Source organism: Alternaria dauci, chromosome 5 (genome assembly GCF_042100115.1).
Source record: "Alternaria dauci strain A2016 chromosome 5, whole genome shotgun sequence".
NCBI classification, from domain to species: Eukaryota; Fungi; Ascomycota; class Dothideomycetes; order Pleosporales; family Pleosporaceae; genus Alternaria; species Alternaria dauci.
In genome coordinates this window covers 1250610-1264920 of record NC_091276.1, presented here as the reverse complement: position 1 = coordinate 1264920, position 14311 = coordinate 1250610, and the positions used below count along the sequence as shown (strand labels likewise).

Genomic DNA, 14311 nt, shown 5'->3' with positions numbered 1-14311 from the left:
TTTGCGACGGGCCAAGGCGCGGAGTGTTTCGTCTTTAGCGAACGGCAGTGACTACCTAGATCGAAATTTTTCGTCGTGTATTGACACCAGTTTCAATAAGAGCGCCCGCGTATCGTTCCCCCGACGCGAACACGGAACAAGTAAAACTCGAAACACGAACATCCGCGGCGCAAAGAGCGACTGCTCATCATCACGATGCATGACGTTTGATCATCCTCCGGATATTCTCACCCATCGCAAGTGGCTCCTTTGTAACTTTTTAGCCGCCACCTTTTGCGTCGCAGGCGCAATGTCGATCCAACGGAGTGATGAACGAGCATATCCCCCCGGACGGGCTGGGGCAGTCTGGGCAAGATAATTGCGTGTTTCTGGGGTCTGTGTTGTCTGATCATCCCGCCATTGATGTCATCACGCCGATATGCTTGCTGCACGGGGGGCTCAGATAAGCGATGGCTGGGCTGGGCTGCGTATGCAAGCACCACAACTTGATGCAAGCATGCCATCTTGGGTAGCCTTATCGTAACTGCACGTGTTTCAGCTTCCGTGTGGGTTCAAGACGTCATGAGATTATGTGGTATTGTTGTCGGCGCGGCTGGATAACACCGAGACGGGCCGTTAAAGATGTTACTTTGCTTATTGGGGATGACGTGGAGGGTTGCAGTGGTGTTGTCCATCTTTGTAGTTCAGGGATTCACGTAGGTTCCATGCAGCAGGGTAGGTATATGACTGACATGGAATAACACGTGTACCTTCACGTGATATTTACCGGCAACGCGCATCCTGGAGGTATATCCCAAATAGTATCTTTGAAATTGTTCCTGTAGAAATCGGCGAAAGCCTTTGAAAACACGGTTTACATGACTGCATGTCTCTGGATCTCAAAACGCAAGAATGTCCTGTCTGGCTAATCACTTTCGATATTTGGTGCCGAAATCATTCGTTCGTCTTCAAGTAACATCACGTGTCGATTGGAAGCTTGCACTTCCTTCAACAACCCCAAATCTCAACCTGACGATACTTCGCCTGTCGGCTTTTCGACGTCCTATGCCCCGAAGAGTCTGAGCCCGAGCCCACAGGCTAAAAACCATTGCTTAGCCACTTCATTCGGAGTGTTGGACGAGACGTTGTAGTTGTTGTAGTTTGCTTGACTGAATGTCAAAAGACCAGTAACAACTGTTAGAGTTGAGATGCTTCCCCATTCTCTACCTAGGTATCTTGGGCATGAACCTGTTACATTTGGCTATTGAGAACACTTCAAACATGCTTGTAGCTGCAGTGTCCAATGCCCATGAATCGAACTAATACCATGGAGACAATAGCCATATAACTGTTGTCAAGTAGACACTGTGGACCAATGGCTCTGTGGTAAAGAGCGAATTGAACGTGCTGATTGGGCATGAACGCAGTCTACGCGCAATACAACTATTTTCTGCCTTCACGTCGACATACGAAGACCGTGTATCGAAATTAGAGGCACGCTCCCAAGAGGTTCTTGCATGGAGTGTGGCTGGAAGTCGGCTGGGTATGTATATGACATCAGAGCATGACTTGTACAGCTTCTCCGAGGTTTGTCTTTTGAGATATTACTCGGTCCATTCAAGACGCACACCGAGAAATGCCGAATATATAGCTGCGTGCTTCAGCGTCATATCGTGCCTAAGTCCCAAGATTCACTCCAACCGTAGTTCTTACACACAGCCCAGCTATGTCTTCAGCCCTCGTCTAGAGGTTGGGGCGTATGAATGAAGACAAACTCATAGCTGCCTTGTATTTGTTGGTCGAGAACTACTATAACCTCTATTAAAGGAATTGGAGTGGATTTGTGAGGATGGGAGGTTCCTTGTGCTCATGAGCCTAGCAATTCGGTTCTGGTCGGATTGTTGACATCGAATTCATCTCTTCTCCATAATGTTAGCAGATCATTCAAAGTTTCTAATGACAGCTCTCAGGTAGTGAAGCGCTTGTAAGCTCTGAGTATACAGCATTTATGTCAATGTGCTTTGTCGAATAGGATTCCTGAAAGAATGCAATAGCTGTCATTTCGTGAAAACGCAAATGTTTTAGCAGACATTTCTACAACATACAACAGTATGCCATTGGGTTTCGCAGGCCTGTCTCACGGATAGTAAGCAAGAACGACGACGTACCCAGGGCTTCTGCCGACTTTGGTGCAATGGTTTCAGAAGACTGGTAGCCTGGTATGCCGCACTTCGTTGTTGTTGAAAGAACGTGGTGCAACAGTATCGCTAGTTAAGGATATTCGACTACATCTTCGAGAGTCTTTTGGATGACAAGCAAGGAAATGCACGTCCGAGAACACCTGAAGTTTTTTTCATTCGGACAAGACCACCAGACGAGGAATTATTGGTCAAGGTTAATTCTGAGGTACTCTTCTTGCGATATAGCAAATGCCTCGATACCCCCGTTGCTATCAAGTGTTGTCATACTGACTTCTAGGAGACTTATCAGGCAGTATGCGATGTCCTCTCCTTGGATAATAGGCGTAGCATACTACAGTTTCCTGGTACTGGTGAAACACAGAGTCAATGGATTCTGAAAACTCGTCTTTTCTGCCTTTATCGATGTAGCAAGTGTCGCTCTAGATTTTTTCGGGCCCATCGCATTGAGCGTGTTGGCATAGGAAGAATATTTTCCGCCAGCCAGCCTTGTCGGGGTCAGGCTGAGACGAAATCTTGCTAAATATGATCCTCTCGGTGCCGCAGGCATGAGACAGAATGGCGTATGGTAATTTCACGGGTTCGAAAATTCCTCGGCTTTACTGTGAGAGCATTGATAAGTCTAATAGACGACGGTGAAGAGCGCGAGTATTGACTTGAGCGGAGCTGAGTTTGGCGGAACGAAGCAGATAGGCGATGATGTCAACAGGCGTGCGCTTGGCGACTGTACCCTTCAAGCTTGAGGTCACCTAGATAGGTGTTCATATATCGACAGATAAGGGTACCGACCAAAGCCTCTCAGACATAAGGTGCAAGTTGCAGTTGACAATCATGCCTAACAACGATGGCTGTACTGGTTCCCTCCCACGATTTCTATGACGGACCTCTTTTTTCATAAGGTGTACCCGAACAATACTACATCCTGAAGTTAAACTGATGTCGTGTTGTACCATGCTAGTGCTTAATGCAGCACGTATCCTTAGAGTGCATTGTATCTGGGGCACAACTCATTAGGTGCTTATTCTTTCGTATTGTGTGCTCCGCAACGGGCATGTGGGGAAACGCACAGGTATGATCCAATACTAAAGGAGAAACAACAAGAAAACTATGAATGGCGCCGGAGTTGTTTTCAGAATTCTTCGTTCTTTTGTGCGAGCCATTTGTTAAGTTCGACTTTCTTCCAGCTTGAGCCTATAATGAGCAACTTAGGTAAGGAAGGTCAGTTAAGCTTATAACAGGGAAACTTGAGTGGGGTAGCTATCGAGAGGGCGAGGATATGTGAGCAGGAGAAGAATAAGTAGTTGACGAACGAGTAATCCAGGTAGGTAGCCATGGACAGATTGGAGTCTGCGATAGCCGCAAAGGCATAATAAGTACGATACACAACCTTCTGCTCTCAATCACGTCAGTAGATACATTAGTATCCGTAAAAACACCTCCAACCTCTTATACAAACATACATATTAAACACTGCCGTTCGACTGCCTTGGTTTCACATCCCCTCTCGCCTTAGCAGGAAGCAGCTTCAGAAGCCCAAACAAGCCAAATGCCAGAATGACCTGGCAAAGCCAGAAAAGTTGACCACCCAGTATATGATACTTGACACCAATGGCATAGACGCTAGTTGCAAGAGCCGGAGCCACGGACCGGATTCCACTTTGAGCAGCAAGCGCGACTGCGTTAAGCGTCCCAAGAGTCTCATGTGAGGGCGATATGTCGTTGAGTGCGAGTTGAACACAAGCTAATGTATATGTTAGTGTACCTAACACATCAACATGGAAATAAACTCACTGAATGCCATCGAGACCCCACTTGCGAGAACTATAATCGGTGGTCCAGTAGCCCAGAAAATGGTAGTGTGTCCGTATCGAAGTAGGATGTTGTACACTGGACCGACGACAAAGAGAACAGGCCAGGCTAACGCACAAAGCCAGAGCACACGACCGGTGCCAATCCGCTTGTGCAGTATAGGGAATACAATAAGCAGCCAGGCTGCCTGAGAAGCTCCGTTCAGTGCTGTACACGCAGCAATAAGCTCCGTCGTGAAACCAAGACCCCCCATGCGGATAGGTGTGTACTGGGCAACTGGAAAGACGGCCGTGAAGGTAAATGCCATGAGCATCACGTAATTGTATACTACGAGCACTCGCATGACGCCAGGATACTTGATAAGCTCCCGTGTAGACATGTTAGAGTTTGCCGTCTTCTTCCTATCGCCGTGGATATGCAAAGTTTCCTTGACGAACAGCATAGTTGTGATCGCTGCGGAAAGGGCAATGGCCGACACGACGATGTTGGGTAGTGCGTAAGGATAGTCATGCCAAAACCGCGTCTTGCCGAATGTTGATGTAAACTTGTCCGCTGGGCTTTCGAGTGCACCTCCTGTAGACTTGTGCTTAGTTTACCGTCAACTTTGAGCAGTTGTAAAACTACGTACCAATCAGCGGGCCCACAAAAATCCCCATGTTGCTGGCAAAGGCAAAAAAACTGAAGGCTCTTGCTTGAGTATGCTTGGTACTATTCTCGGAGAGCATGGCTCGGACAGTGACGATTGTTCCAGCAAAGACGCCGCCCAGACATCTGAACAGCGCCATCTGCCACAAGGTTCTGCTCAGGCCAAAAAGAATTGTGGCAACAGTCAACCCCAACAAAGAGATGACTAGCACAGGCTTCCTGCCATATCGATCAGAGGCCTGGGGACCATGTGAGCGACAATGTTTGCCCATAGCAAGACTGAGCCCACGTACCTTTCCCCAAAGAATCATAACAAACATCTGCGTCGCGCTGAACAGACTCTCGATCAACCCCGAATAAAATCCAACATCCTCTTTGTCCACACCCCCCACTCTCTCAATCATGAAATTGATGTACGGAAAGATGGAGAAGAAGGAAATAGGTGCTGCGCAAACCGCATAACACAGAAGAAAGATTTGTGCCTTGGGCAGGGGTTTGTCCTTGTCATCATCATCTTCAAGATAGTCTTGCCGCGGTGGAGGATCGACAGACTCATCTATGGGTGTAGGATCTACATGGGTCAAGAGAGGCGTGGTCTCATCGCTTGATTGAGCAGCCAAGGCCGCATCGATATCGGGAGACGATGTGGGCATCGCGAGGACCGATGTAAAGTAGAGATGGGTTTAGATGCAGTAGTTCCGTAGTTGATTGGAGTACGGATGAAATCGTGTTGATAGATCTAGCGTCCCAACGAAGAAGACAAAAAGAATAAGAGGAATACAGCGGTGAGGTGTAATGGGGGAGAGCCTACACGGATACTCGAGTCATATCATGGCGTGCCATACGTGAGATTGTAGGTTGCAGGTAAGCATTTTGTAGAGGAACGCGTCGTTTGGTGCCTTTCCGACCGCCGGTGCTCAATTTCGGCGCTAGCAGGGGTGACCAACCACCTCTCTTCAGATTTGTACGCCATTACTTCAATCGGAATGCAGACGCAAATAGGACCCGTCTCAATTATGGCTAAACTGTTTATTTGTAAGCATGCGTACATGTTTTGAAATGGACACGTGCTCACGAATGAGTGGTTACCCAAACAGTCTTCACATTATCATGTCATCATCATTGTGACCACATGTTGTAAGGGATATGAAAGTGTCCATAGGCTCTAAGCTACAATCTTAAGATCCTTACTACACCCTCACGTGAGCTCAAGCTCCTCCATAACTCAAACACCCAACCATTGGCCCGCTGTGCTATTTTGTGGACAATCGACATGTGTAAAACCCCGGGATAACAAGGCGCCAATACAAGGATGCCCCCGCTACTAGGCTTGTCATGATTTCGAGAACCATACGCAGGAACACGCTAGGAAGAAAACCGTCAGTCGATGAATCGCTCGGACGCATGACTGCCAGTACCTTAGAAGCACTTGCGGTGGACGATGGAGGGACCGCTCTCGTCGTACTCCTGCTTTGAGATCCACATCTGCTGGAAGGTGGAGAGCGAAGCAAGAATGGAACCACCGATCCAGACGGAGTACTTGCGCTCCGGGGGAGCGATGATCTTGACCTTCATCGAGGATGGGGCGAGGGCGGTGATTTCCTTCTGCATACGGTCGGAGATACCGGGGTACATGGTGGTACCACCAGACTACTTGCTGTTAGCTGCGTACTTTGCGGGATTGCAGTGTGTAACGTACCATGACAATGTTGCCGTACAGGTCTTTCCTGACGTCGACATCGCACTTCATGATGGAGTTGAAAGTGGTGACGTGGATACCACCGCTCTCAAGACCCAAGACGGAAGGCTGGAAGAGAGCCTCAGGAGCACGGAAACGCTCGTTGCCAATGGTGATGACTTGACCGTCGGGAAGCTCGTAGGACTTCTCCAAGCTGGAGGACTGGCTGGCGGTCTGGATCTCCTGCTCGAAGTCGAGAGCGACGTAGCAGAGCTTCTCCTTGATGTCACGGACGATTTCTCGCTCGGCAGTGGTGGAGAAGGTGTAACCGCGCTCAGCCAAGATCTTCATGAGGTAGTCAGTCAGATCACGACCAGCCATGTCGACACGGGAGATGGCGTGGGGAAGAGCGAAACCCTCGTAGATGGGGACAACGTGAGTGACACCGTCACCGGAGTCGAGAACGATACCGGTGGTACGTCCGGAGGCGTACAGGGACAGGACGGCCTGAATGGAGACGTAGAAAGCGGGAGCGTTGAAGGTCTCGAAAACAATCTGTGTCATCTTCTCACGGTTGGACTTGGGGTTGATGGGAGCCTCGGTGAGCAGGACGGGGTGCTCCTCGGGGGCAACACGCAGCTCGTTGTAGAAAGTGTGATGCCAGATCTTCTCCATGTCGTCCCAGTTGGTAACGACACCGTGCTCAATGGGGTATCGCAGGGTCAGGATACCACGCTTCGACTGTGCCTCATCACCGACATATGAGTCCTTTTGGCCCATGCCAATCATGATACTGTGTGTTGTTAGACGGCGGATTGCGTGGGGATTACGGGAGCTTCATCGTACCCATGGTGGCGCGGTCGGCCGACGATGGAAGCTGCGAGCTGTCAGAAAGTACTCTTAAAGGGCGCTTGATGCAGCTGTGGCTGCCACGGCGGAGATGGAGGTACTTACGGAAGACTGCTCGGGGCGCATCGTCACCGGCGAAACCGGCCTTGCACATACCCGAACTGTCAATTGTCAGCTCAAGCTCGTTTCATCTCTGCCCTCTCGCGCGCTGCCGTGAACGAGTTCGCGGCGGCTTGGATAGGGCGAGGGCGCGGACAGCCCCTCCACAGCAGGGATGGCGGTGTTGGGCTTCGGCGGTGCCAACTCACCCATTGTCGATGACGAGGGCTGCGACTTCCTCTGTGGCAGGCAATAAAGGTTAGCAGAGCTCATTGAGATAGACGGCAGGGTGGAGGGCGATGGTTAGGACACGGGGCGGTAGGGGTGGAGCTTGCTTACCCTCCATGTTGATTGATTAAGGTGAGATTAGAGTAGACGTGAAGTTGTAGACGGGTGTCTGTGTAGAGTCGCTGGAGCAATTGAGCGTCAGTGTTTAAGCTCAGAGATGCAGCTAGCGGTGAAAAAGTAAAAAGGGTACGGAGGTGTTCGGGGAGCTTACAGGTTCGGCGGCGGTGTTGAGGTTGAGGTTTCTGGTGCGCAGAGGCAAGAACTGGGTGTGCTAAATAAGCGGGTCGGCCTTGCCCAGATTTAGCGGGGTGGCAGGAGCGCAGGCGCGAAGGAGGCTTTGCACGAACGGGCGGCTCCTAAAGGGGATTGTGTATAATTTGGAGCGGTTGGGCAGTTGGCCTCAGACCATCACAGCATCGGCTATCTTATATCTGCTGGCCGAATGGTGCAGCCTAGAGTCATCGTCGTCTGCCCTGGTGCTACGCACTGGGAAAGTACGCAAGCTCCCCGCCACAGCATCCAGGACGCTGCTGTCGACGCACGTCAACTCTACCAGACCGCCAGGCAGCGGTGTTAAACGCTTGGCGTATAGCAATCATCGACACTCCACCAGGACCTACGTGTTCTCGACGGCGCGCTGTGAATGCATAAGTCGGGAGCAAGCACAAGTCAGTCCCCAGCCATCCGCGGCTGCTCACCGCCAACTCGCCATGCCCCCCGCCCATTCCGAATACGACGGGTGGAGCGTCACGTGCATGGAGGGGTAGTCGCCGTGTACCCAGCCAAACGAGCATTTGCCGTACCAACTCAGCTCTCGATGCCGCCGTGTCGTGATTGTGTCATTTCAGGTCAACATCGACAACTCCGACAAACACGCCGTTTCCGTCGTGTTTGTCACGTTGACACCATGTGATTGATGGTGTTGACAGCTGTGTTGCTGTGTTGGGCACCATGTCCCATGGAAGGCCCGCGAAGCTGCTGGTCCCCTCGCCAGCGTCGGCGTCATAAGGCCCGCCAAAATTATTCAATGTCTACACACCCCGCAGCCGTCTTCGTTCCTCACACAAGAAACAACACACCAAACACACATCCGACAACATGAACGACCCAGGACTAAACAACCTTCTCAAATGGGGCATCCAAAACTCCGAGGCCTCGCGCACCGACGTCGCCGCCGCCGACCAACCGCCGCCACAACTCGACGTTGAGGCGCTGCAACGACTCGTGACTGGAATGTCAGGTCCCTCCGACGCGCAACTGATGCAAGAAAGCATGCAAGTCATTCAAAACGAGGAAGCAGAACTGGAGCACCGGGTAACCGCATTCGACAACTTTGAGCAACTCATCGAGAACCTCGACAACGCGAACAACATCGAGACCCTGGGACTGTGGACGCCTCTCGTGGAACAGCTGGAAAACAAGGACGCTGAACTCCGACGCTACGCTGCATGGTGTTGCGGTACTGCCGTCCAAAACAACATTAGAACACAAGAACGGGTAAGCACTCCCTGATGCTACGCGCGCCTATGGGCCATGCTAACAGTTCCCAGCTCCTTGTAGTCGGCGCTATCCCCATCCTTGTTCGTATGGCAACCTCAGACGCCGAGAACAAGGTCCGGAAGAAGGCCATCTTCGCCCTTTCGTCATCCGTTCGCAACTTCCAAGCCGCGCTCGATGCCGCCGTCGAGCACATGCCTGCCGAATTTAAGCCGCAACAAAAACTGGATGCTAACGACATGGAGTCAGTCGACGTTTTGATCAACAAACTCCGTGAGAGCGTATAACCGCATCAGAGCAGGATTGCATTGGGTTGGCGTTACGGTACTTGGAATGTCAGCATGATTCGGCGCATAGAGGGAAAAAGGTTGAACACAGGCTACAGTTGGAAGACATACCCGAGACTGGACGGAGTAACTCTTGGGCACAGAATCCCATAACTCGTCATGTCGAGCATTGCATAGATTAAAGCAATACGAATTCGACGACCTTTTATATGACCCCCAGCACGAGTCCAATCAGCTCGCTGAATGCTTCTCGCCCGATCATGCTCTTGTCCAACCCCATACCAACCACAACCATCCTGGTTTCCCTGTCGTCGCGTTGTTTGATGGCACTAGCAATCTGTGTTGCGAGCGTTTGTCCAAGGATGTCAAGTTCGGCTATCGTACCGCCAAGTATGTTTGTAGCCGTGAGATGATGCATAGGAAGGAGGTCCGAGTTGGGGTCTTCTTCGTCGCGTTCAAGGGAGGCATTCGAAGTCATCGAGGCATCAGTTGCGGAGATGTCGAGGGGAACATGTACCTAGGTAGTATCAGCAAACGTCTTCATAGTGGACCTGTATAAACGGGCATACCCAATGTGCTAGCCGTCCATTTTGTGTAACAGTGATGAGGATCTTGTCCGCAAAGTTGACCGCCGTTGCCGTGGTTTCTATACCCTTGATCATGGAGGTGGAAGTGTTGGTACGCGCTGGGTACGGGGCGGGCGTCACAGTATATTCGTCTGAAGTGGTGGGTGCTGCCATGGCGTTTGTGTTTCGTGCGTTGGTACGTCTGGTGCGGAGGGGTAGCTGCGCTCCTGAAGGCGACACGAACTAGCGTAGACTGAGTGTTTTGGACTCGTAAGCTTCCGAGAGTGTATGCACACGAGTAATATGTCGACTCGGAGTTCTCTTGTGTGCCTGGTCGTTTGTGTTATTACGTCTCTAGCCAACAGCCCACTCAACTCGCGCGGAAGTAATGCGGAGTTCGCCCGCTAGCGTCCGATCCCCACCAAAAACTTTCGGGCGCTGCGAGCAGTCCTCGACGCCGCAACCACCAAAATGCCCAAGTTTGTGCCGCGACAGCGAAAACACAAGGTTCTGGCCCGTCGCAAGACGCCCGCGAACGATGCCACCGTCGACGCCAATGCGACCGAGATTTTGCCTCAGGAGGAGCAAGAGCGCGCTCAGAAGAAGGCCGCGCTCAAGGATGAGCTCACACGAGAGTCGCAGGGCAAGATGAGTGGCAAGAAGAAGAAACGCCTCGACAAATACATTGTACGTTGTGATACTACCTGGCGTGGCTTGCACCACTTTTCGCAGCCATTTCGCGCTGGGATTGCTAGGTGAAGAACTTCAGGACTAACTTTTGCAGGACACAAAACTCAAGAAAGAGGAGAATCTTGAGCTGCTGAAGAAGCTTGCATCTCAAAAGGTCGACACCAGCTTGTTCCAAAGCTCCAAGAAGCTTGGCCGAGGAGCAGATACCAAGAGAGAGGCGCTGAGGCGTGCGCTGGCCGAGAGCAGAGCCGGCATAGACGTAGAAAAGAATGAGGGCATGATTCTTGAGAAGCGCGACTTTAGGGAAGTTGAAGACGACAGCGAGGACGACGACGAAGATAATGAACAAGCACCGACACCTGCTCCGAAACCAACTGCACGACAAATCTCCTCGCAAACAGCGCAGACCGACGAGCCCTTACGAGAACGCTCACCATCACCGTCCCCCTCCGAGCCTGAACTGGACGTCTCCCAACCGACTACGGGAATCTTCGCGGCCCCAAGGCAGACTGGTGGACTATTTGGAAGCGGCCTGAAGAGGCCTCTAGAGGTCGACGAGTCAGGCAAACCCATCATACAAGTACGAAAGCGCAGGAAAGGTCAGAACAAAAAACCTGTTGTGGTTGAGGATGAGGTAGCATGGGAGGGCTTCAGCTCAGGTAGCGAGAAGAACGAACAGGATGATGAGGACGAGTCAGAGGCATCTGGTGCTGAGTCTGAAGATTCTGACCTGGATTCTGAAGAAGAGACATCAACTTCAGGATCCGAAGCGTCGGACGAATCTGGAGATTCCGAGGACGACAGCGACGAGGATAGCGATACGAGTCCCGACGAAGAAAACAAGGTCGCCAAGAAGGAAAGGGCATCGGCTTTTAAGGCATGGGCCACGCAGCAAAGGAATGAGCAAGTAGGATTTACCCCGACAAATCAACTCTCTTACGCACCGATTCCCGCCAACTTCAAGCCTCGAGCTCCCGAGCAAGATCCTCTGCCCCCAGAACTCGAAACGAAAACTGCGACCGACGGGATACGGAAGGCCTTTAGCGTCAACGTCGAACGATCACCCGAAATACAGGAGTCAAGATTGCAGCTCCCCATTGTAGCGGAAGAACAGAAGATTATGGAGGCCATACACAACAACGATGTGGTGGTAGTTTGGGGTGCTACCGGTAGCGGTAAGACCACGCAGGTGCCCCAGTTTCTCCTAGAATCTGGATATGGAGCACCAGATGGCCCTACACCTGGTATGATTGGAGTCACGCAACCGCGTCGTGTGGCTGCGGTCAGTATGGCGAAACGTGTTGGCGATGAACTTGGTGACCAAGGAACGAAAGTGGCGTACCAGATCCGATTCGATACGTCAACCAGTGCCAAAACCGCTATCAAGTTCATGACTGATGGTGTGTTGCTACGAGAGATCACCCAAGACTTCGTACTGACAAAGTATTCTGCTATTGTCATCGATGAAGCTCACGAGCGCAGTGTGAACACAGACATTCTCATCGGCATGCTCAGTAGGATTGTGGATCTTCGCGCACAGATGGTCAAGGAAGACTCAAAGAATAAGCCTCTGAAGCTGATCATCATGTCTGCTACTCTACGTATATCGGACTTTACGGAGAACAAGCGCCTCTTTAGGAGTGAGCCCCCACCCCTGATCAAAGCAGAAGGTCGTCAGTATACTGTTGTGAATCACTTCTCACGTCGCACACAACGAGACTATGTCGAGGAGATGTATCGCAAAGTATGCAGAGGCCATCGAAAGCTGCCCAAAGGCGGAATGCTCGTCTTCCTTACTGGTCAGAACGAGATCTCGCAACTAGCCAAGCGGCTGAAGGAGGCGTTTCCTTCTACACAAGGTCGTGAGGTGAAGGCCGGTAAAGTCGTAATCTCTCCGGCAGAGACGCCGCTAGAAGCAGAGGATATTGAGCTAGGTGGACAGGCCGAAAGCCAGGACTACTTAGACGATGATGGTTCAGATTCGGAAGGCTCTGTGATCATGGGACTTGACGATGAAGACGAAAAAGAATTCGAGATCGAGGACGAAAAACCGGAGGAGACTGTTATGAACGTCCATGTTCTACCTCTTTACTCGCAGCTCCCCACCAACCAGCAGCTGCGAGTCTTTGAGCCACCTCCCGATGGTTCTCGTCTCATCGTCCTTGCTACAAATGTCGCAGAAACCAGTTTGACGATACCTGGTATCCGCTACGTATTCGACTGCGGAAGAGCCAAGGAGAAAAAGTACGATCTTATCACAGGCGTCCAAAGCTTCGAAGTGGGATGGATTAGCAAAGCCAGCGCCAATCAGCGATCTGGTCGAGCCGGTCGAACCGGTCCTGGTCACTGTTATCGCCTATACTCATCGGCAGTGTTCGAGCGAGACTTTGAAGAGTATGCAGCTCCGGAGATCTCACGAACACCCCTAGAGGGCGTAGTGCTGCAGTTGAAGAGCATGGGCGCACCTGTCGTCAACTTTCCCTTTCCGACATCACCGGATAGGGAGAGTCTGCAAAAAGCTGAGAACCTACTTTCGTACCTGGGCGCACTGTCTTTGGACGGCAAGGTCACGAAGCTTGGTCACGAACTTTCGTTGTATCCTCTCAATCCGCGATTCGCCCGTATGGTCGCCATGGGTGTTGCGCAGAACCTCGCAGCTGAGACCATCGCATTGGTAGCGGCTTTGTCTGTACCGGAACTCATTGTGCCAGAGAACAATCTGGGACTTCGTGAGCCAACTAGAGATCCTGACGCCATTCGTACGGACCAGGACAACATCGAGGCCGAAGAGCGCTCACGGCTGCGCAGAGCGTACAATGCTGCACAAGCTAAAATGAGCATCAACGCGAAGCAGAGTGATTGCATCAAGCTCAGTAACGCAATATGTGCCTACGCATATGAGCCTGACTCGTCCCGGTTCTGTGAAGACATGTTCCTCAACCCCAAATCCATGAACGAGGCTAGTCAGCTCCGCCACCAGCTCACCAATATTGTTCGTGCCCATCGACCTACCGCCATTGGGGCGTATAATCCCAAACTTCCAGCACCTTCGGAGCGGAATATCAATCTTCTGACCCAGATATGCGCGGCAGGCTTCATCGATCAGATTGCCATGCGCGCTGATCTTGCTCCTGTGCCCCCCGAACTTCCAAGGAAGCCTAAGACAGCCATTGATGTGCCATACGTCACCCTGTTCTCCTCACAGTCGGAGCGTTCAGATGACCCACATTCAAATTACGTCTTCTTGCACCCGTCTTCTATACTTGCACGTACACCCCCAGCGAAGATGCCGGGGTACATAATCTACTCACATCTCCAGCGTGCGGCGACGTCCACGATTACTGGCAGCCGGACACCGAAGACGCGCATGCATCCTCTTACTCCTGTCACGAGGCCGCAGATCATCAATATTGCACTCAACACACCGTTACTACAAGCAAGTAAACCAAAGGGCAAGATTGTAGAGATCGGTAAGGATAGGCGGGAGTGTGAGGTCGAGATGAGCCTTGTAGGGGAGAAGGGTAGCCAAGGATGGGGGCTTGGCATTAGAAAGGTGGTGCAAAGAAAAGAGCCTGGCGGACGATATGTTATTGAGCGAATACTCGGTTGAGAACCGCTTCAAGCGTTGAGGAGGGATTGGGGAACAAAGCATGCCTATTGTCATGGAATAAATCGTCAAGGAACGCAACAGTATATTTTGAGATACCCGAGAAATTACTTCACACC

General features: G+C 51.4%; 5 protein-coding genes across 5 annotated transcripts; 2 read left to right on the top strand and 3 right to left on the bottom strand.

Moving 5' to 3' along the window:
* Nucleotides 1-3640: 3640 nt before the first annotated feature.
* ACET3X_005913 (uncharacterized protein) lies at nt 3641-5284 on the bottom strand (the record flags this gene model as incomplete). The annotated part of the gene is made up of 4 exons (XM_069452067.1): nt 3641-3918; nt 3969-4559; nt 4615-4870; nt 4925-5284. 4 exons carry the CDS (start codon nt 5282-5284, stop codon nt 3641-3643), a joined length of 1485 nt encoding a protein of 494 aa, XP_069306273.1.
* Nucleotides 5285-5746: 462 nt separating this feature from the next.
* ACET3X_005912 (actin) lies at nt 5747-7931 on the bottom strand. Its single transcript, XM_069452066.1, has 6 exons — nt 7597-7931; nt 7467-7497; nt 7264-7319; nt 7156-7186; nt 6331-7102; nt 5747-6281 (listed from the first exon to the last, which is right to left on the bottom strand). The coding sequence occupies exons 1-6, from the start codon at nt 7601-7603 to the stop codon at nt 6051-6053; spliced, it is 1128 nt and encodes a 375-aa protein (XP_069306272.1). The 5' UTR covers nt 7604-7931; the 3' UTR covers nt 5747-6050.
* Nucleotides 7932-8643: 712 nt separating this feature from the next.
* On the top strand, nt 8644-9329 carry ACET3X_005911 (uncharacterized protein; the record flags this gene model as incomplete). The annotated part of the gene is made up of 2 exons (XM_069452065.1): nt 8644-9042; nt 9096-9329. 2 exons carry the CDS (start codon nt 8644-8646, stop codon nt 9327-9329), a joined length of 633 nt encoding a protein of 210 aa, XP_069306271.1.
* A 32-nt stretch (nt 9330-9361) lies between these two features.
* On the bottom strand, nt 9362-10069 carry ACET3X_005910 (uncharacterized protein; the record flags this gene model as incomplete). The annotated part of the gene is made up of 4 exons (XM_069452064.1): nt 9362-9369; nt 9441-9446; nt 9612-9846; nt 9899-10069. 4 exons carry the CDS (start codon nt 10067-10069, stop codon nt 9362-9364), a joined length of 420 nt encoding a protein of 139 aa, XP_069306270.1.
* A 297-nt stretch (nt 10070-10366) lies between these two features.
* Nucleotides 10367-14284, top strand: ACET3X_005909 (uncharacterized protein; the record flags this gene model as incomplete). The annotated part of the gene is made up of 2 exons (XM_069452063.1): nt 10367-10582; nt 10680-14284. 2 exons carry the CDS (start codon nt 10367-10369, stop codon nt 14193-14195), a joined length of 3732 nt encoding a protein of 1243 aa, XP_069306269.1. The 3' UTR covers nt 14196-14284.
* Nucleotides 14285-14311: the final 27 nt, after the last annotated feature.